The sequence below is a fragment of the Grammomys surdaster genome, unplaced genomic scaffold (genome assembly GCF_004785775.1).
Source record: "Grammomys surdaster isolate TR1022 unplaced genomic scaffold, NIH_TR_1.0 185, whole genome shotgun sequence".
NCBI lineage: Eukaryota > Metazoa > Chordata > Mammalia > Rodentia > Muridae > Grammomys > Grammomys surdaster.
The window spans coordinates 7,392,496-7,412,820 of NW_021604630.1; the positions used below are offsets into that span (position 1 = coordinate 7,392,496).

The 20,325-nt window shown below is 46.6% G+C and overlaps 1 protein-coding gene across 1 annotated transcript; it reads left to right on the forward strand.

The window, feature by feature from the left end:
• The first annotated feature begins 908 nt into the window (after positions 1-908).
• Rnf122 (ring finger protein 122) lies at positions 909-17,626 on the forward strand. The gene is made up of 6 exons (XM_028768218.1): positions 909-1,250; positions 7,170-7,326; positions 13,012-13,057; positions 13,319-13,360; positions 16,237-16,319; positions 16,563-17,626. The coding sequence occupies exons 1-6, from the start codon at positions 1,226-1,228 to the stop codon at positions 16,675-16,677; spliced, it is 468 nt and encodes a 155-aa protein (XP_028624051.1). The 5' UTR covers positions 909-1,225; the 3' UTR covers positions 16,678-17,626.
• The last annotated feature ends 2,699 nt before the right edge of the window (positions 17,627-20,325 follow it).

The window sequence follows — 20,325 nt, forward strand, 5'->3', positions numbered from 1 at the left end:
GGCATACATAAGCGATCTGAATGAGGTGGCACAGGCCTTTAATCCTAGCACCCTGGAGACAGAGGAGGGCAGATCTCTTGAGTTGGAGGCCAGTTAGGACCAAATAGCTTTCCATTAACAAAATAAATAAGAAACATATAAAATAAACTAGACAATGTCGTGCAAAATAAATAATACTACACGGAGAATTGAGATAGTTTTTTTTTCTTCATCTCCTGTTCATTCAACACCGAAGCAAGACCCCTGTCCCGGGAACTGACAAAGCCAGTTTCTGGGTTTTAGTTACAGTCTAGGAGATTAGAATCCTGGCAAGGTATGGCCTTCATCTTTAGGCCTTAAATTTTGGTTTCTAAAAGAAGGCTCTGTCCTGAAGTGAGGTGAGAACAATAACCCTTTGAAGATCGAGTTTTGAGTTTCATCTGCTTTGCCCTCTTGCCTCAGTTCCCTCCTTTCGCGGTGAGTTTGAAAATGCGCTAGCTGCCACGCGTAACCGGGTCGAAAGCCAAAGGGTAAGCAGAACCGACCCCCAGGACTGGCTTCTACGAAGCTATAGAAATTCGAGACAGGCACGGATCTGTAGGCGGAAAACAAAAGTGGCGCTAATCGTTTTCAACCATAGTCCTCCCAGCCCGGGTCCAGGGGGGCAGAGATCCTCGACCCCTGCGGGCGTCACCTTTCACGCCTCTGGGCAGACTAGGGACTCCCCAGGCCTGGCTAGGAGGCGGGGTAGGTGTCTACCCAGCTAAAAAGCTCCCCTGTCCGGAGGGTAAACTGGCTTGTAAATAATACCCGGGGGCAGGAGAAAGGCTCCCATTGGCTGGAGGGCAGGTGACGAAAAGGGGGCGGGCTCCCGGGAGGGAGAAGTCACAGGGAGGGGGTGTGAGCCGCGCGGTGTCAGTTTTCGGAATCCCAGCGCGCACTGCTCAGCGCAGTGGGACCCAAGCCCTGCTTCGTGTCCCCGCTGCTGCTTTCTCGGCCGGGCATCCCGGCTCTCTCGGCGCCCTCCCGGCCCCGGCCCTCCGAGATTCCCCTCGGCAGGGCTCCACTCCGAAAGACTTTGCTTCCTCCTCTGCCCTCTTTGTTGCTCTGCAAACCGGCCTCTCTGCAGCCCTTAACTCCACTCCTCCCGGAGTTGCATCTCCATCCCGGCGGTCTCCGTGCACAGCCCCGCCGGCTCCAACACCTTGCCTCCGTTCGCTCCGGGAAGCCGACCTTGACTTCATTGATGCACCCATTCCAGTGGTGTAACGGTGAGTCCCTGGACCGGTGGGTGATCGGAGACCGCGCAGTTCCAGGTCCTGAGCCAAGTTTCCCCTTGTCTGGGACGGCCCAGAAGGCGTCCTGGTGCCCTGCGGGGCTCTGCACAGTGCGCTGTTAGAAAGGTCCCATTCACAGTGTTGGGGATAAAGGGGGTCTGGAAGCGAGTGGAGGGCCAGGGGCGTGTGAGCCGAGCCTTTCCGGCCTTTGTGTCGCGGTCCGTCTCTTCTACCCCTTCGCCTGCCTTTGTGCGCTCTCAAACTCTGTTCTTTGTTGTGGTGGTTGGAATTAAATCCGCGCCCGGGCTAGGATCTCCTAGAGGGAGCTCAAGTTCCGGTTCTGAAACTTTGCAGGCTATTTTAAATATGTATACAAGTGCAGCGTGTGGGACAGGGCGCGGGGTGACTTTCTTTCTCTTTGTTGGTTTCCACTGGCTCCTAGGGGCCAGGGGCTGGATTAAAAGAGCGTCGCTTTACTGAATAGATAAAGCCTTGCAGAAAGCTGGGCCCCCAGCTCAGGGCTAGCCTGGCAAGAGCTTTGCTTTCTGGCAATAAGGCCAGACCGTGGGGGTCTGCTTTCAGCCTAGGTGGTGATGGCACCTCCAAGCACGGCCACCCGCCACCAACCGCTTCCCACACCCCACCGCGTGATGATGCTAAATTAGTTCATCTGAGGCTTTTGGGCAGCTCAGGTGTTACAGGTTAGAAAACCGGTCTGGATTTCTTGTCTATGCTACCTGTTGGATCTTTCTGAGCCAGTCACGTAAGCCTTCGATGTTAATACCACCCACTCTTTCCCCAGAAGTACTCAGAAGCTTGACCACTTTTTTTTTTAAAGCAAGTTGGACGAGATGGAAAGCAGCTAGTTTTTTGGTTTTTGGTTTTGTTTTGTTTTTTGTTTTTGTTTTTGGATGGCAGTCTGGTTACTTGTGGAAAATTCATTCTCAAGTAGACTTCTGCAAGATCTTGGACTAATTATTTCAAGAGTCTTTTGTTTTAAAGGACTCTTTTAAAGAGGCAGGGTTTGGGCCGCATGTGTATGAGTGGCCTCCATCCCCCCCTCCTTCCTCCTTTTGCTAGTCGGATCTAATTTCCTGAAAATGAACCAAGCTGTGTGTGATAGGCCAGTAATGGAGGAGAGGGGAGGGAATGGGGGATTGAGGCCTGACGGTGTATCCCAGCATCTGGGAAAGATTCCCTTTGGCTGGAAAGAAGCAGTTCCCAGCTCCACTGGTCTTGGCTAGCCCTGCTCTGACGTCATTCCAGCTTGCAGCCTGCCAGCTGAGATGAGACATTCTGGTGTCAGGTCGAAGACAATGGACCAGGGATTTAGCTAGGGCTAAGCTGTCAGTAACCCCGACCTTTCAGGGCAGCATCCTTTGGAAAGTGTTTTATCTTGCCCTACCCCCGTGGTGTTGGAACCCAGAGATTTCTCCTATTAAACATACCCGGTCGATCACTGACCTGCGCTACACCCTTTATCTTGCACTTATTAAAGTGATTGGCGGGTCTTGTCTCTTGACTCTAGAGGGAATATAACCCCATTTTTGCTCCCTTGAAGGACCTCTAGAGACCCCATATCCTGGGATGAAAATTCTTTGATCTTTTCAGGAAAAAAAAAACTACTGTCCAATTTGGACAATAAAATCCTGTAAACCTCAACATTTATAGAAGTCTAACATGTACCAAGAGAAAATTTCACACTACTAAACTTTGCTTCGTGCACAAAATATTTAGAATGTGTAAAGTTATCTTCAGGCTGCGTGAATGAGGTGTATATGAAACAGGTTGGATTTCATGTTTAGACTTGAGCTGTATCCTGGAGACACATCACGCTGTATACAAATATTCTGAAGTTAAAAAAAATAATAATAACATCCGAGTCAGTTCTGTTCTTGAGAGTATAGGATGAAAGGTAATCACACTGTAATAGAAGCAGATGTCTTGCTTTGTTTTTATGAGACAGGTTTTCATTGTTAGCCAGGCTGCCCTTAAGAAAACTCATAGTTCTGCCTGCGTCCTTCAGACTGCTGGGAATGATAGACATAAGCTACTATGACATCATGCCTCTGTGTGACACAACTTTTCATGGGAAAATGCAATGTCTGTTCACCTCAGACAGGGAACCCACTAGAAATGACTCAGAGGGCTGTATCATCAAGGCCTGCTCCAACATGGGTGACAGCTCACAAAAGCAGGGAAACCCACAGCTGGGAAACATTGCACAGCCTGCAGGCAGCTCAGCAGGTTAAAGAGTGTATTTTCTAGAAGCCTCCATTGGTCTAAACCTCTTCTACACACCTCAGCTTGTTTCTGCTTCTTCTAGGCAGCTCGTCTGGTCTTAGAGTCGTCTTTGGAGTTCAGCTTCCTTCCCGAAAGCAGATTCTCAGCTTTTGTTGCTGTTGCTTGCTTTGGTTGTGAGGGGCCTAGTGAATCTGGTGAGTTTCAGGGACTTCCTGAAGCTCTTTGAGTTTACCTTTCTACTTAAGGAGCTTCCTGCAGGATGAAATCTTAATTTCAGAGGAAACTGTTACACAACATAGGCTTGAACATTTACTCTTGAAGCTGCTTCCTTATTCCATAGAAAACCAAATTCGATGATTCAGTCCCAGAGACCCCAGGAAAAGCATTTTAGGACATGAGGGGAAAAAGAGATGGAGATAAACTAATCAGGGACTGCTGGAACCAAAATTCCTACAGAGTGCAAGCATATACCATCTGCAAGAGTAGTTGCCACCACAGTTCGATCTTTACAAAATAGAAATATGAGGTTCTTTAGGACCCAGTAGATACCAGGGTCCTGCTTATGTAAGGTACACAGAAGAGCCATGGCAAATGTGGAGAGGATTTTGGCTCTCTTTCAGCATCAGATATTTCTGTGGCAGGACAAAGGAGGCTCCTGGCAGTAGAAGAAGGTCCTGTTGGTCCTGAAGGTACACTTATCTGAAAGAGTTTCTGAGGCCCTTTGCTGGTACAGGCTAAAGGATGCTGTGGTAGGTCTTTGTACCTTTGTAGGAACTTGCTTTGCGGAAGGCCCACAGAGAGCAAATCCACAAGTGGGAGTCAGTGATGAGGATGGTATTCTGTCTAACCCTTCTCCAGTGGAAGCCAGAAGCAAGAACCATCTTTATTGAGCATAGCAACATCTGGTAGCTAATTGCTTCTTTAATTTCCCCTAATTGAAAATTCCTTCAGAACAAGAACTGCTTTCACTTTCTGTTTTCCCCACATGGTCTGGGGTCAATGTATAAAGCAGACCCACAACAATACCTGTTGGCTGACTGGTGATTTATTAGCTGTAGGCAGTTTCTGGGCAGTTTTCCCAAACATCAGTCTCCCTACTTTGAAGTGGGAGCTTTTGCCAAGGAGGCTAGGTTGTTTTGAGAAAGCAGGGAGTTATTTGTTGTCTAGCTATGTAGACAGACCAAACATTAGCTCGGGGGTACTGCAGAGGTTTTTAGGAGTCCAAGTTGGTATCCTCAGGCCTAGGATACATGTACTCCGTGGCTCTGTCCTTGTGCTCGGAATTATAGACTCACTTCTGCTATCACATTGAATGTTGCGAGTGACAGTGTTTGAGTCTCTTTCCTGCATCCCTTTCTTCCTCTGTGCTCCTTTATCCTTAATGTCAACAATGGTGCTTGTCATATAATCAATTCAGAGTGCAACATGAGGCAAATTAAGTTGATACTAGCAACAACAGGGTAACAGAAGATATTCTGAGCAAAACCATGGCAACCCCCAACCCAGACCAAGACAAGACTTCAGAAAGGGAGGGATTCTAGGCAGAGAAGATTATGTAGACACAAAATGTGGAAACAAACAAAGACATAGTTGGACACGATATACCAAAACTTGCCCAGCTGGAGAAAGCTCATTGGATAGTGCAGGGAGGCAGGGTGCATGTTCATATAGACTTGAAACCAGACAGGAGTTGGGAAATTACATGGTAAGTGGAGTTGGAGAGGTGCCAGACATGTAGGATAATTAGAAAAACTAGAAACTACGATGACATCAATTAAGACTGGAGTAGGTAATGTGTGTAAAACAGGGATGTGGCCGGAGAATGGGCGTGGTCTTAGATGTTCTGATGAAGGCTTAGGTCATCAATTGATATAAGGGACAGAGAGGAATGACACATACATCACGCGGGACGCTTAGTTTTGTCCTCACTGCGACAGAATCAGAATCATCCGTAAGACTTAGAACAACGTGGCTCATGTCTTTTAGAGGCCTCCATCTCTCAGGCAGGAAAAATGGAGCTTTATTCCATGGGGTCCAAGAAGCCGAGGAAAGAGGGGTCAACATCGAAGCCTGCTGTAGGGAGGTTTCAAGTCCAAACGGTGACACGGCATCACACGGATTGCTGTCATCAGTCGTTGTCGTAGCTGTTCTAATGCAGAGTTGTGGTAGCACTCAGTTGTGGTAATTAACAGGTAGAATCCTGGCTCCTAACCAAAAAGCCAGGAGGGAGGCCCACCCCTGCATTCTGGCAGGTTCTTGGGAAAGTAAAAAGGCTGGGAGTGCAGTATGTGGTTAGACCGTAGGAACGTAGGAACGTGGTCTAGGAATCGGTCTTTAATGCTATATTCTCTATATTTTTGGCTATATTCTCTTTCCAGCTGTGTCTTATACATTCCTAGCTGTCTGGGGTGCTATAAGAAAAAAAGAATTCCTTAAAGGAATTTGATTCTCTGTTGTTTGGGTTTTTTTTGGGGGGGGGAGCCCGCCCCCCACCAGGGCTATCATAGCGTAACTTAGGCTAGCCTGGAACTCACGATTCGATTCTCTTGTGCCAGCCTCCTGAGTAGACACTCCTAGATATCTGGGATTATAATGTTGTCATCATGCCCAGCTAAGACAATCTGTTCCTTTTTCTGAAGACTTTCTTTGGTTTACTGCCCAGAGTCTGATGAATATGCACCCACCTTGACACTAAGCATGGGCAAGGGAAGACGATTGCCACACGGGAGGGCCAATGAGAAGGAAAGCAGCTAGTGGCCAGCCAGTGCCTCCGAACTGAATGTGCACGGGAGTCTCCAAGGATCTTCTTAAACGATGAATCCAGTTCATTTTAGTGTGTCGTAGACCTAAGACTGCACGTTTCTAACAAGCTCTCAGGGGATTTACTCGAGGACAGGGACCTTGAGGCCGTGGGTAGAAAGGTGACCTCTCCAGGAAGCCCGAGATTCTCTGACACCAGTCTCCGTCACTGCCTTCTGGAATGCCAGCCTGGATTTGTAGTGAACAATTTCTATTCTGGTTCTGGCGCAGCTTGTCTTCTGGAACAGGTGGTTAGTAGTGACAGATGACCTTGGCAATTGCTCTCTGCAGTCTGTGAAGCCTATTACTTAAACCATTGTTTCTATTCCTCTTTTGCTAGTCTTCCTTAGGACGGATTGAGTTCTAGAGCAGTCCCTTCCTGAAGATGGCATAGCTAGCTTAGGAGAGGTGGGTCAGGACTTAAACAATATACTTTAGCACAGACTACTCTTTCTGCTACTGTGTTCAAGAGTACCTCCTGCTTGGAGGCAGTTTTGTTACTGTTTTCTTTTTCTATTTTCTGCCCTTGCCCTAAATATTTTGTTTTCCAAGACAGAGTTTCTCTTTGTAGCCCCGACTGTCAAACTCTCAAGAGAACCACCTGCTTTAGCCTCCTTAGTGCTAGGATTAAAGGAGTGTGCCAGTGCTGGGATTTAAAGGCGTGTACCAACTACCACCTGGCTTCTAAATTCAATCCAAGTAGTTTGCCGAACAGTGTCCATTTGATAGGTTTCCTCAGGATCATGTAGCTTGTAGTTAGTGCCGGGATCTAAGCTTCAGCTCAAGCCTGACAGTCGTGCTAACCCAATGTGCCATGGGCCACAGCGGTTAAGTGTCTAACTTTAGTATTATTTGCCTCTTGCTTTACAGGGTGTTTCTGTGGCCTGGGACTGGTTAGTACCAACAAGTCCTGCTCAATGCCACCCATCAGTTTCCAAGACCTTCCCCTCAACATCTACATGGTCATCTTCGGCACAGGCATCTTCGTCTTCATGCTCAGCCTCATCTTCTGCTGCTACTTCATCAGGTTGGTTGCTCGGTGCTTGGTCTGGGGAGGGAGGGGGGATCAAGAAGGAGATGAGGGCATAGAGGATATTGAACAAGGCAACCCCTTACCCCCCATCAGCCTCAACACCCCCACACACATCAGAGCCTCATGCTGGAGCCTTAGCCCCTACTTCTCTGGACCCCTGAGGTCTGGTGTTTCTATTTATAGCAACCTATCAAGTTATCCCCAGAGCACATAAGGTCACCAGTGGTTGGCCTACATCCCACCTCTTAGCCAACTAATTATTCTAAAGTTGTCCAGAATGACTGTTGGCTGAGCAATAAAGCGAGTACCCTTTTACCTGCCTGCACTGTGCTTCCTCCCCACTTGCCTCCTTCCCATTCACAGTTAGGGAGAAGTTAGGTAGACATCCATTCTTTTGCCCTCGCATGAAATCGCCCATTCTCCCAATGCCGATGTTAGCAAGCTTGTGCTAGAAAACTCCTTGTTTGTCTTATAAGATTTTGTTTTTAAGAGTGGAAAAGATGACACTCAGTTGCTTAGGAATTGAAAGGGAAGGACTTGATCTTGGCAGGGGCAGCTAGGCTCTGGGAGCTATGTCTCCTTATGGGGAAGGACATAGGAGCTTATGGCTGTTTTCTACTAAAAAGCTGGGGAGATGGTTCAGTGGTTATCCCAGGAGTGGAATTTGAGTACCAGAACCGGCGTTAATGCTGGGTGAGCATGGGGGCCCGTGGGAATTCCAGCCCTGGACCAGCAAGCTTTCTGGCTGATTGACAGCTGAGATAAGCTGGCTAGGTTAGTAGATCAGTGAGCTCTGAGTTCAAGAGACAGAGGCTGCCTCAGTGACTAAGGCAGGGAGCCACTGAGGAAACCTGTCAGTAGCAATCCCCTAGATACACATATGCACTTGTGTGCTTACACACATAGGAACATGAATGTGCACGCATCGTATTTGCATATACACATGGAGGAAAAAGTATTGGACATGCTTGATACTTTTTAAAGCAGGGTTTTGTTTTGTTGTTGCTGTTGAGTTTTTTGGTTTGTTTGTTTGTTTGTTTGTTTGTTTGTTTTTCAAGACAGGTTTTCTCTGTGTAGCCCTGGCTATCCTGGAACTCACTCTGTAGACCAGGCTGGCCTCAAACTCAGAAATCTGCCTGCCTCTGCCTCCCAAGTGCTGGATTAAAGGCATGCGCCACCACTGCCCCACTTAAAGCAGAGTTCTAATGGGGTGTTCTGTTGATGCTAATGATTCTGTCCCATGGGTCTGCTCTGTACATAGGCGGGTGAGTGTGATATATCTCTGGCTAGTAGAACAAGTTAATAATCCCTGGAATTTTGTTTTGGTTTTGGTGTTTTGTTTGTTTATAAGTCAGAGTCTCTCTAGGTAGCCCTGGTTGTCCTGGACTTTATTCAGGCTGGCTCTGACTTTGCTGAGATCCACCTGTGTCTGCCTTGCAGGTGCTGGGATTAAAGGCATGCACCACTACCACCCAGCCAACCCCTTCCCTGCCGCACACATTACTAAATGCCTGAAGAAGCAGGGGCTGAGGTCTAATCTCAGAAAATGAAGAGAAAGGAATCTGGATACCTTATTCAAATTGCCTGCTGGGGGATCACTTCTGCTAGGAGGCAGATACTTGGATGTACATGAGAAAAGCATCGGTCCTACGGCCATTGGTTGCGCTGGGGCTCTTCAGAACTTTCCCGAACAGGTCTTTTAAGCTTGAATTTCTCTACCTAAGTGTGCAGAGAAAATAATGCTTTATTTTTCTTCCTCTATAAGTAGTGCAAAATGCACATTTAGCTACTAAGCGGAAGCAAATGCAGACTTCCCTTTTCTGTTTTATAATTCTTATCAGTTTTTCCCCCAGACTATTCTTATTCACTGATCTTTTCCCTCAGACCCTTTATCAAACAATTAACTCAGTTCTCCCGATGGGTAAAGATATGCAGGTTCAAATATCACAGATTTACTTAGGATATGGTTAATGGAAATTTATAAAACTAACTGTATTTCTCTATTTGGTTTCTTTCTACACACACACACATGCCAAAGGTAATGAGCAAAATGTATGTTAGACGCTAACACTCTGACCAACAAGTAAATGGTTGAGGTTTGTTTTCTAGTTTACCACTAATAGGCATGACTAGGTTTGGAGCTAGCCTTTGCTAAGGACTTTCTTGTGCTGCCTGATGTGGTAAACTATTCATTCAGTGAACAACCTTCCAATGTAAGGGTTATCAAATTGCATAAATGAAGACATGTCCAGACAGTAAAGCATTTGCACAAGGTCATACCGCTGGGGAGATGCTGAGCTAGGTTAATCTGACAGCTCCGCCTTTCATGTGACCTCCGTGACCACCCAGTCGGTAGGGTGTCAGCTACAGGAGAAAGACTGTGGCTGTTACTGACTGGTTTTGTTTTGGTTGTAGCAGAAAACCAGAAAGAGTAGCAATCACATGATGCTAAAACCTGTCCCCACCGTGGTGTAACACAATGCCATCTGTCCTTTCTGCAGTATTCTGCTCCCTTACCTCACCTTGTGTCCCTTAGCCCGTCCAGAGCAGGCTACCCCCTGGGTCTCATGCTTCCAAAGGTTCACTGGTATGTGGTGTATGTGTCTATATATAGAAAGACACAAGCACACAAGCCACTTCCTCTCCTGCTTCTCAGTTTCCACCTCAGCCAAAATAGGCCCATGACTGCCACTCCTGACCCGGTGAGCTCATGAGCCAGGGACGCCTCAACTGCCAGCTGTCCCTTGTTTCTCCTCTTTCCCCTCAGTGCTAACCTCTTCTTACACAGGATGGAGGGGCCCGGTGGAATACAAACAGACAGGAAAGGAACAATTATTTTCAGGAGCTGGCTGCATTGTTTGTTCTAAAAGGGAAAAAAGGGAAGGGAGAGAGAGCCTGCTGGCAGTGGTTTGCAATGGTCTCATTGAAATCGTGGTATTTTTAGTTGCTTTGCTCAGCCAACAGCTGAGAAAGCCACCTGTCCAGAGTTCTTGGCTCTTCATCCCCAGCTAGGACAGCCCAGCCCAGAGTCTGCTTTTTACCGTTTTTTCTTTGCAACCCTTCAACTCCCATCTCATGACCTAATCCTTCCTGAGCTGAAATGCTTATGCAGGCTAAAGAAAGAGCTGCGAGGGGTCTGGATCCCTCTACTAAAGGGAGCCTGCAATACACGACAGATGAGAGGACATGGGGCACTAGGGCCCAGTGGTCATAAAGCAAAGCACGCACAGCACAAGTATATCAATATTGTTGGGGAAGGCAATTGAACCCTTAAAAAAATGTGTGGCATTCTCCCATTTAAGCTTCTACCTCCAGACAGGTTGGAATGTAGCTCAGAAGCTTGTCTAGCAAGCATGCAGTCCTTAGCCCTAGAGGGCTGAACCAGAATGAGCTCGGAAGTACAGATCGACTGGGGTTATAGCTGAGTGCCTAGCATGCACGAAGTTCTCAGAATCCCGGCATCTCAGAGGTAGGGGGAAAGAAGGTCAAGGTCATCCTTGGCTACAGAGCCAGTTTGAGGCTAACCTCTCATAAATAGGAGAGAAAATGGAAGCTTTCTTTTTCTAAAGGGAAACCATGCCCAGGTAAATGGTGCTTTGGGTACACCCTTCCCTGCCCATCTCCTTTAGGAGATGAGAAAAAGACATTTATATGTAGTCCGTTTTCAAGACTAGAGAGTTCTGCACATTAAGGATAGGGCAGTTGAGAATCTCTGGTTAGTCCAGACAGAAAGAGCACATGGTAGAGAAAAGGGGAGGGGACCATGGCAGTGCTACCCTGGCAGGTGTCCACCTGGCTGGGACTTTCCCAGAGGCTCCAGGAACATTCAACCTTGCCAGACCACGTGACTTCCTATCAGGAAGGACGGAAGAGGCTGGTAGCCAGATCTTCTCTGTCCTGACCCACCTCTGAGGCATGGTTGTGCCCTCTGCGTCTTCTCCACCCTGAGAGGAACTTCAGCCACTGAAATGAGGTGTTCTGTGTTTGCAACTGAGACCAGCAACCCTTTTCATTGCAACCGCCTAGCAAATCTCTTGTGCCATCTTATACAGTTCCGAAGGCGGTTATGGACAGCACATAAATGAATATGCTGATGACATTTTTTTTCTAAAATATGTTTCTTTTCCTTTTGGGGTGATGAGGATAAAACCCATGGCTTCGTGCATGGAAACTACGTACTCTACCACTGAGCTACACCCCAGCCATGAGATCTAAGTCAGTGTTATGGTTTTTTTTTTAACTTCTATTTTTACTCAATGAAATGTAAAAGCAGTTTTTCATCTATCTACCCTGTAAGTACAGGTAGTGGACACTCAGACCTATGTTAGAAAGTGCTGGTTGTGTAGCTCAGTGACAAGGCATGTATGCAGGAAGTTTATTAGTTCCTTTTATCATATTTGTTTTGATTTGTGGTTTGGGAGGGTTTTCTCCATGGTCACTTCAGTCTCAAAAGCAGAAAAGTCTTGGTGGCTGGAGCTTGTCAGCTATTCATCACTTCTTACTGGACAAGAGACAGGACAGAAAAAAAACTAGGGACAAGGCACGACCTCTTTTTACAACCTTCCATGGATCCATTGAAGACCAGGTCAAAACTCTCATGATGATATTGTGCCTAGAAATGCCATCACAGACACACCCTGGGATATTCTTTACTTACCTAGAATTTCTTAACCCAGTTGACTTGATCATTTTAGCATGTTTGAGGCACTGGGGTTAATTCCTAGCACTCAACAACAGAAAGGTGAAAGTTCTATGTCCAAATATTGGAGGCACCTAAAATGCCTATGGTCCCACAATCCTTCATGAAGAGCATGGTTTGGAGTCAGTCTGGGCGACATAGCAAGATCAAAAAGCTACAGGTAGAATTCATAGTAAAGATTTCCCCTACAGGTGTAAGATGACACAAAACCAGTGTATAATTATGGTTCTAGCCATCTGCACCAAAGTCAAAGTCACTCAAAATCAAAGTCTCAATAAAGCATGCAGTGTATCTCAAGATCAAATAAGATCTCAGGACTTCAATGTAATTCATCTAATTATGAAGGTGAGGGTGCATAGATCATGTTCTGTGGTAAAGAGGGCAAGCTCTATAGTCACATAGACTTGACTTTGAACCCAAGAACTAACACCCGCCAGCTTTGTAAAGTTTCGGCGAATTGCTTAACTTCTTTGGGGTTCATTTTTCTCATCTATAAAATGGAAAGTTTCTCCCTCCTGGAGTTGTTTGGACTCAGCAAGACAGTTTCAGTCTCCAAGGGACATATAACCTAGCCTGGATGGACTATCTATTATGCCATTGCTATGGGTAACAACATGCTGTGTTTTGGCTGCAGAGAGTGGCTTTCTACAGGTGACATCCTAACTCCCTCTGCACATAGTAAGCGATACTGTTGATCTACATTGTTTAGATACCTAGAGGAACACAGATAAACAATTTAGGATGCCCTGCTGCAGAACAGCCCAGAGTATGGCTGACATCCAGTCACAGATCCTTAAGCCTTTATCAACTCTGGGTGGCCTGCATACACCTGAGACATGCCCCATTGGTATCTATGAAACAAGGACCCTTCTTACCGCCAGAAAAATATCCAAGCAGTCAGCCGACTTCACATACTGTCATTGTCCCGTTTTCCTAATGCACCGTGCTAACCTGCCCTCTTTCTTTCTTTCTCCACCTAGCAAACTCCGGAACCAGGCACAGAGCGAGCGATATGGCTACAAGGAGGTAAAGCATCGTCTCTGCATTAAACTTCCTCTTTCACTATTTGCTGTGAAAAGGGAGAGCAAGCCCAAGCTCTGATAGTCTGCATTCCCTGGGCTTCTGGGTATCCCAGAGGCCTACCACTCCTGCTAGTGTCTTCAAGTTGGGTTTGCCATTCACCTTTGGGGTAGGGGTGGGCAGAGAGGGAGAGGCACACATCATTGGGTGATCCCCCTTGGCCTCTGATTGGTACTTTGACACATCAACTGCCTCTTCGCTCCTCAGGTGGTCCTTAAAGGTGATGCTAAGAAGTTACAGCTCTATGGGGTAAGTGTCTTGGGATAATGTTTGCAAGGATCCTGCTTAGAACATCTTTCTCTAGCTGTTCATTTGGATCTTTTCCAAACTCTGTAGGTCCCTGCTCTCTGAGAACCTATGTCCAACCAGAAGGAATTCATCCCAGCAGGTTTTGTCTATAGAGTTGGATCCGGCAGAAAACAAAAGTTCCGCGGAAGTGGGAACAGGAATCAAGCAGAATCTGTTAAGGGTGTGAATGGCTCTAGGCCGTAGGCAGTGTGCTGTGTAGAATCTGTAAGTGTAGTCATAGGCTCTGTGCCACTGCGAGTATGCTATGTAGAATCTATAAGGGTGTCACAGGCTCAATGCCGTATTGAATCTTATATGGGGGCCTACAGGTTTTATGCCATAGGCAGTGTGCTGTTAATGTCCCCTCTATTTGGTACCCATGCTCAGGTTCGTGACTAAGGAAAAAGAGACCCATTTACTCATGTATATTGTCTAACACATCAGTGACTTGTATCCCGTGTAGTGGTTCTAGCTTGCTACTCCCCTCCATCCCCCACCCCCAATAAGGCCAGTTCAACTAAAATGTAATTATATCGCTCCTCCTTCCCTTTTTTCCCCTCCACCTCTTCTTTTAATGGGCCTTGTCATAGGATTATTGCTGCGATTAAAACACCACGATCAAGCAAGCTGTGGGGAGGAAAGGGTTTATTCAGCTTACACTTCCACATTGCTCATTGTTCATCACTGAAGGATGTCAGGACAGGAACTCAAACAAGGCAGGAGCCTGGAGGCAGGAGCTGATGTAGAGGCAACGGAGGGATGCTACTTACTGGCTTGCTCCCCAAGGCTTACTCAACCTGCTTTCTTACAGAACCCAGGACCACCAGCCTAGGGAATGGCACCACCCACAATGGGCAGGGTCCTCCCCCACTGATCACTAATTGAGAAAATACTTTACAGCTGCATCTCATGAAGGCATGTTTTCAACTGAGGCTCCTTCCTCTCTGACTCTAGATTGTGTCTAGTTGACATAAAACCAGCCATTACAGAGTCGTTTCCTGATCACTCCCCTCAGCCTTTGAGGTTACCTAACCCATCTCTCAAGGCTTCCATCCATAACCACAGACACTCCTAACCAGAGAGTGAGCCGTTTGTGGTTGTCTGAAAATGAATAGGATTCCAGCATCACCAAACAGGAGACTTTGTAGACTTGGCTTCATTTTACTCCCCTTTTCATGTTGCTGCTATACCTCAGGTTCTAAAATAAAAAAAGAAAAGAAAAGAAAAAAAGAAAAGAAAGAAAAGAAAAAGGGAAAAGCTAAAGATACTCCTACCCCTTCTGCAGTAGTTCAGCTGAGACCTTGGAGTCTCATAAACAGGGATGGAAGTCTGGATACAATGAATGTAACTGAGCATATATAAATATATCTGTATTAGCCAGAGGTTCTTTAGAGGAATAGAACCTAAAGAATAAATGAATGTGTGTGTGGGGGGGGGGTGTATGCATGCACACGCGTGTGCATGCATGTGAATGATTTATTAGAATTGCTTATGGGCTGTGTTCCAGTTAGTCCAACAATGGCTGTCTACCAAAAGAAAGTCCAAGAACCCAGTAGTTGTTCAGTTCCCAAGGCTGGATGTCTCAGTTGGTATTCAATATATACGGAAATCCCAAAGAAGTAATCTCTAAAGCCAGCTAAAGAGTAAACTTGTCAGTGAGAGTGAGTGCAAGTGGGCAAAGAGAGCAAACTGCCTTCTTCCATGTCCTCTATGTGGGCTACCGGCAGAAGTTGTGGCACAGATTAAATGTGGATCTTCCTACCTCAAACCTGGATTATAGGTTTAGATTGTCGCCTCAAAGATCCAGATTAGAAGTGGTTTTCCCACTTCAGATATCTAATTAAGAAAAATTCATCACAGCAGGGTGGTGGTGGTGTGTGATTTTAATCCCAGCACTCAGAAGGCAGAGGTGGGTGCATCTCTGAGATTGATCCCAGCATGGTCTACAGAGTGAGTTTCAGGACAGCCAGGAATATACAGAGAAACCTGTCTCCAAAACAAAACAAAAATACAAAAGAAATAATGAAGATCTCCTGGGTGAGCTCAGTCATCTGGGTTTTAGTACATTCCAGATACAGTCAACTTGACAACTTCAGGATATACTGAAGACCAATAATATAACTCTAAAACCAAGGCTGCCCCTTGAATCTCTCATTTTCCAGCCTCCGCCTCCCTTGAGTTGGGACTACAGATCTGTGCTACCATGTCCCGAGAGATTTTCTTTTTCTCTTGTTTTTGTTTGGGGTTTTGTTGTTGTTGTTCTGTTTTTGAGACAGGTTTCTCTGTGTATCCTTGGCTTCCTTGAAACTCACTTGGTTATGTTATTGAGGCCTGCTTGGACTATGTGAGAGTTTGTCCTCCAAAAAAAGTAAAACCAGGATGTTGAGCAGAGAGATCATGTTTGCCCTCCGTGAAGGGCCTGTATCACTATACAGCAAACATCATTGCGCACTCTCTGATGTTTTTGATTGTGGTGCAGAGGATCCAATGCAGAATCTCATGCATGGTGAACAAAAAGCTCTACCCCAGCCCACACCTTCATATTTGGAATAAAACATTTGAAGAATCGTGGCTAGCACTTCTGGGAGTGGGGGTTACTTGTATAATTTCTTCATTTGGTTGATTTCACTTTAAGCAGCCGTGTTGGCTGCTATCCTGTGAGCACAGCCTTGTAAAATATGGCTGAACTTGGTCTGACTGACACAGAAGACTGGGCTGGAGCTTGTTCTCCTTGTCTGAGCATGAGGTAGTGGATGGATATTCAGGATGGGTGTGTGAAAAGGGCCTCCAGATGTGTAGCTCACAGATCCTCCCATCCCTTCTCTCCCTCTCTGTAGCAGACCTGTGCAGTTTGTCTGGAAGACTTCAAGGGGAAGGATGAGCTAGGCGTGCTTCCGTGCCAGCATGCCTTTCACCGCAAGTATGTGGGGGATGGGATGGGGCGGGATGGGTGGTCCTGTAGAGGAGGAATAATTCGGGAGCATCTTCAAGAACCTTCTCATCCCTACAGTGCTGTTCAACAATGACTCCCTAGGTTCAGCACACCAGAGGGGTTAGCTTGGGGCAGACACAGGGGCACTTTGTTCTCAGAAGCAGCTGGGCTCAGAGACAGCTGGTGCCATCTGGAGTGTCCCCTCGGACATAACAGTCCTCTTGTTCACAGGTGTCTGGTGAAGTGGCTAGAAGTACGTTGTGTCTGCCCCATGTGCAACAAGCCCATTGCTGGCCCCACGGAGACCTCGCAGAGCATCGGGATCCTGCTGGATGAACTGGTATAAGTGCTCCTTGCGCATGGACGCTGGAGAAGACTGCTTACTTTGGGCACCTGGGTTCCTCTCCACAATGAACGTGACTCACACTCACCTAAAGGCAAGGATGACAGAGCTGAGCTTCTACCAGCACCGCTGGACCAGTACCAGACTTGTCCAGCCTCTGCCTCCCAGGGCTTCTCTCCGTTATCCATTTCCAATATCCTCATCCAGGTAGACTACTCCATCTTGGTACCGGACTGACTATCCATCCACCTCCACCCACCTCATCTTTGCCCTGGGAAGGAGTCAACTCGGTGACTGTGAACATGGGCCCTTCCCTTTGGAGAACAAGTGACTCTGACCTTGAAAGGGTGAGGTGGCTCTGCCCCACCCACAGCCTTCAGTCCTGCTAGAGCCTTCCAGGGAATGGTTTCCAGGGGAAAGGAAAGAAAGTTCAAGAAACCAAGATGAAAGGCTCTATATGAAGTAAAGGAAGGCAGGGACCTAAAACAAACAAACAAACAAACAAAAGGGAAAAGTCAATGTTTACATGGGATATCGGAAACAAAGGCCAGCCTCATCCTGGCCGACTGCAGGGTGATGGGACCAACCCTGCCCTGTTAGGATCTGAGGTGCTATTCATTCTCTCCCTGGCCCTGCTGAATCTCAGAGCCCTCTCTATAGGAAAGGGTCCAATCCTCAAGCCCATTTTCAGGGGCTTTTTTTTTTTTTAGAAGCAAAATGGGCCTTGGGATGGGGATGGTCGGGAAAGTACAGTAGTGCAGACGTCTGCTTCTCCCTCTGTGAATAGTATTTTTTATACTTCAGCTTTGCCATCTCAGGCTTTCCACATGCAGCCCCGCAGGATGGAGGGGGTGGAGCGTCCCCTTCCTCCCCTGAGCGGGGTGGCTGAGAGTGGGAAAAAGGTTATGTATTTAAAGAAAATTAAATTTAATAACATGTTTCTCTAATCAAATGTTGGCTTGTGGTCATGGCCTGTGCCAGGGGAGCGAACAGAGCTCTTTACCTGCCCTTTCCTGTCAGACCATCCTTGAGGTTTCTAGTCCTTTACAAAACCTGAGGCCTGGACATGTATCTCAACAATAGAGTGCTTGGGTAACATGCTCAAGGACCTGGGCTCAGTTTCTGGAAGTGGGGAAAAAAAAAAGGGAGAGGGAGAGGGGATGACTTGTTGAAAGCCAGTGTGAAATAAGATCTGATGAAGCCAAGATCAACCATCGGAAGTTTTAGAAATGTTGTAAAGTTGATTTCAAGCGCAGGTTCACTCAACTGACTTGTATTCTACCTGAAGGTTGATTCTCAGTGACCTGGTAACCTCAGAGGCCCACGAAGCTACCCTGATGCCCCATCTCTTTACTTCTGTGTCAGTGACAGTCCCTCCCTGCCACATCCTAGCCTCCTACACACATCTAGAACTCTATGTGGTAGCAACCGGTATGACCCTGTGTGCATCCAGGTCTTCTACCTACAAGCCTCCAGCTTAGCTTTGCCAGTTTCCCAAGGGCCTGCTGTATCAACAGTGAGTGCGATCAGAATGGCATGGTGTTGGGAACACCTTTCTTTTGTTGTTGTTGTTGTTTTGTTTTGTTTTGTCTTGTTTTGAGATAGAGCTTCTCTGGATAGCCCTGGCTGTCCTGGAACTCACTCTGTAGACCAGGCTGGCCTTGAACTCAGAAATCCGCCTGCCTTTGCCTCCCAAGTGCTGGGATTAAAGGCGTGCACCACCACCGCCACACCTTTCTTAAGCATAAAGTAACTAGACCCTGGTTGCCCCGTGCTTAGTAGCACAGATCTGTGCCAGTCAAGCAGGCGGCACGTCTTGGGTGCTGAGCTCAGGAAAGCCATTTGCTAAACATGGTTTGGTAGATATCACCTGTGCCAAAGCTATCCATCATTAAGTACCAGATACCTTGAGCAGGTATGGTGCCATCTTACCCAGCCATTGTCTTGTGAGTCTTGGACAATACCAAGATGTACCTGGGTACCTGACTATGGGCTCCTCTATAGGAAGGTGCCCTTACTCTTCACATTAGGTAACCCCTGCTTGCCGTTGCCAGCCTTAGAGGGAGAGATCTCTCTCCACTGAGTCACTGCTTCCTGTTCTAGCACGGTTAGTCTGTAAGTATTGAATTAAGATGTATCTCTCAGCCTGTTTCAGCCCACCCCTCAGTTCCTGCTGCTGGTGGTTACGCTGGTAGAGAAAGTAAGCAGGTTGGCTTTGTATCTCCTGCCTCACCATCTCTCCCTGCTGTTGGGAGAGTTTATCAGTGTTAGCATCCTGATAGAAATGTTGGCACCACGAAAATGCCTCGTTCACAGACAACTCAGTCAAAATGATGTGGGGGTGGAAAATACCTTTGATTCCCAGTGTTTCCATTATATTGAACCTCCATGGTCTATATTACAGAGGACACAGAAGGGAAAATGATACTGTTTAGCTGATCAGCTGGATTGATCGGCAGCAGCTAAGCACAATTAAGACACTATGTTCCCAGCTCACACAGTCACTGGTGAAGTCTTGTGACTTACTTAGTTAAGGCGTTTAGAACACCTGCTACTTGACAGGTACATCCTTACCTTGGGGAAATGGTGTGAGCACTATGCTTGGGGAGTCAAGCTCAGATTATAGAGACCTTTACTCAGCTGTCTGTCAGCAGCAGCCTGAGTGTATGCCTCGACATGGTGCTCAATCTAGAGAATAGTAATGTGGACATTTACTGTGATTAACCAGACTGTTGGAGACCAGAGAGTGAAAACCATACTGTATGAACTAAGGTGGGGGAAAGGCAGTAGGCTGGGATATGGGAGAGGAAGTACTGTGTGGAAGCCAGGAACAGGACTTGATAGAGTAAGCACTCTGATGTTTATTTACATAAAACTTAAAAAAAAAAAACCACTAAGAACCATCTGAGAATTAAGCTAATCATTCTCTGGGTCTTGTATAGTCATAGGCAGCTGCAATAGACCTATGACTATTCAAATTAACAAAGAATGTATATCCTGAATGTATCTGAAAGGGGAAAAGATCAAAGGAAATGTAACCAGTACATACAAGCTCCAGCAAAGAAGAGTTTTTGTTTTGTTCCCCCCCACCCACCCAAAGACATTTTTCTTGCTTCTCTGAATATACGGAATTTAGGATTCGTTTGTTAAAAACAAGCAGAGCTTGCATAATTAAACACAAGTGTCGGCTAACTAACACAATATCAGGCAGTGTGGATCCAAGTTCAGTGCCATCTTCCTTGTCCCACTGTTTGGAAAGCAGATGATGCTGAAGACTCTCAAAGTACCAGGTGCAGCCCGGGAAGACAAAAACCTCATAGTCCTGTGATCTACACCCTAGTCATCATTAGGAATGGGGCAGGGTCTTGGAATTTATGGTCGTTGTTGTTTTATCACTTGTTTAACTTGGAGTCTTTTGGGTTTTAATTCCACAAGGAATGACTTAAATCTTGAGGAGAACCACCACTTAAAAAAAAATGGGTAAATGAAGTGGGAAGTTCAGAGCTCCTCTTAGGCAGAATTTGGAATTCAGTGATCAATTAGGATAATGGTGATAAGTGAATTTAAAAGTGTGCCACATTGGGTCATGCACGCCTTTAATCCTGACACCTGGGAGGCAGAGGCAGGTGGATCTCTGAATTTGAGGCCAGC

Coding starts and splice junctions, on each gene's coding strand:
- Rnf122 (XM_028768218.1), top strand. CDS start 1,226: ATGCACCCATTCCAGTGGTGTAACG. Junction 13,361..16,236: donor AGAAGTTACAGCTCTATGGG/GTAAGTGTCTTG, acceptor CCCTCTCTGTAG/CAGACCTGTGCAGTTTGTCT. Junction 16,320..16,562: donor CAGCATGCCTTTCACCGCAA/GTATGTGGGGGA, acceptor TCTTGTTCACAG/GTGTCTGGTGAAGTGGCTAG.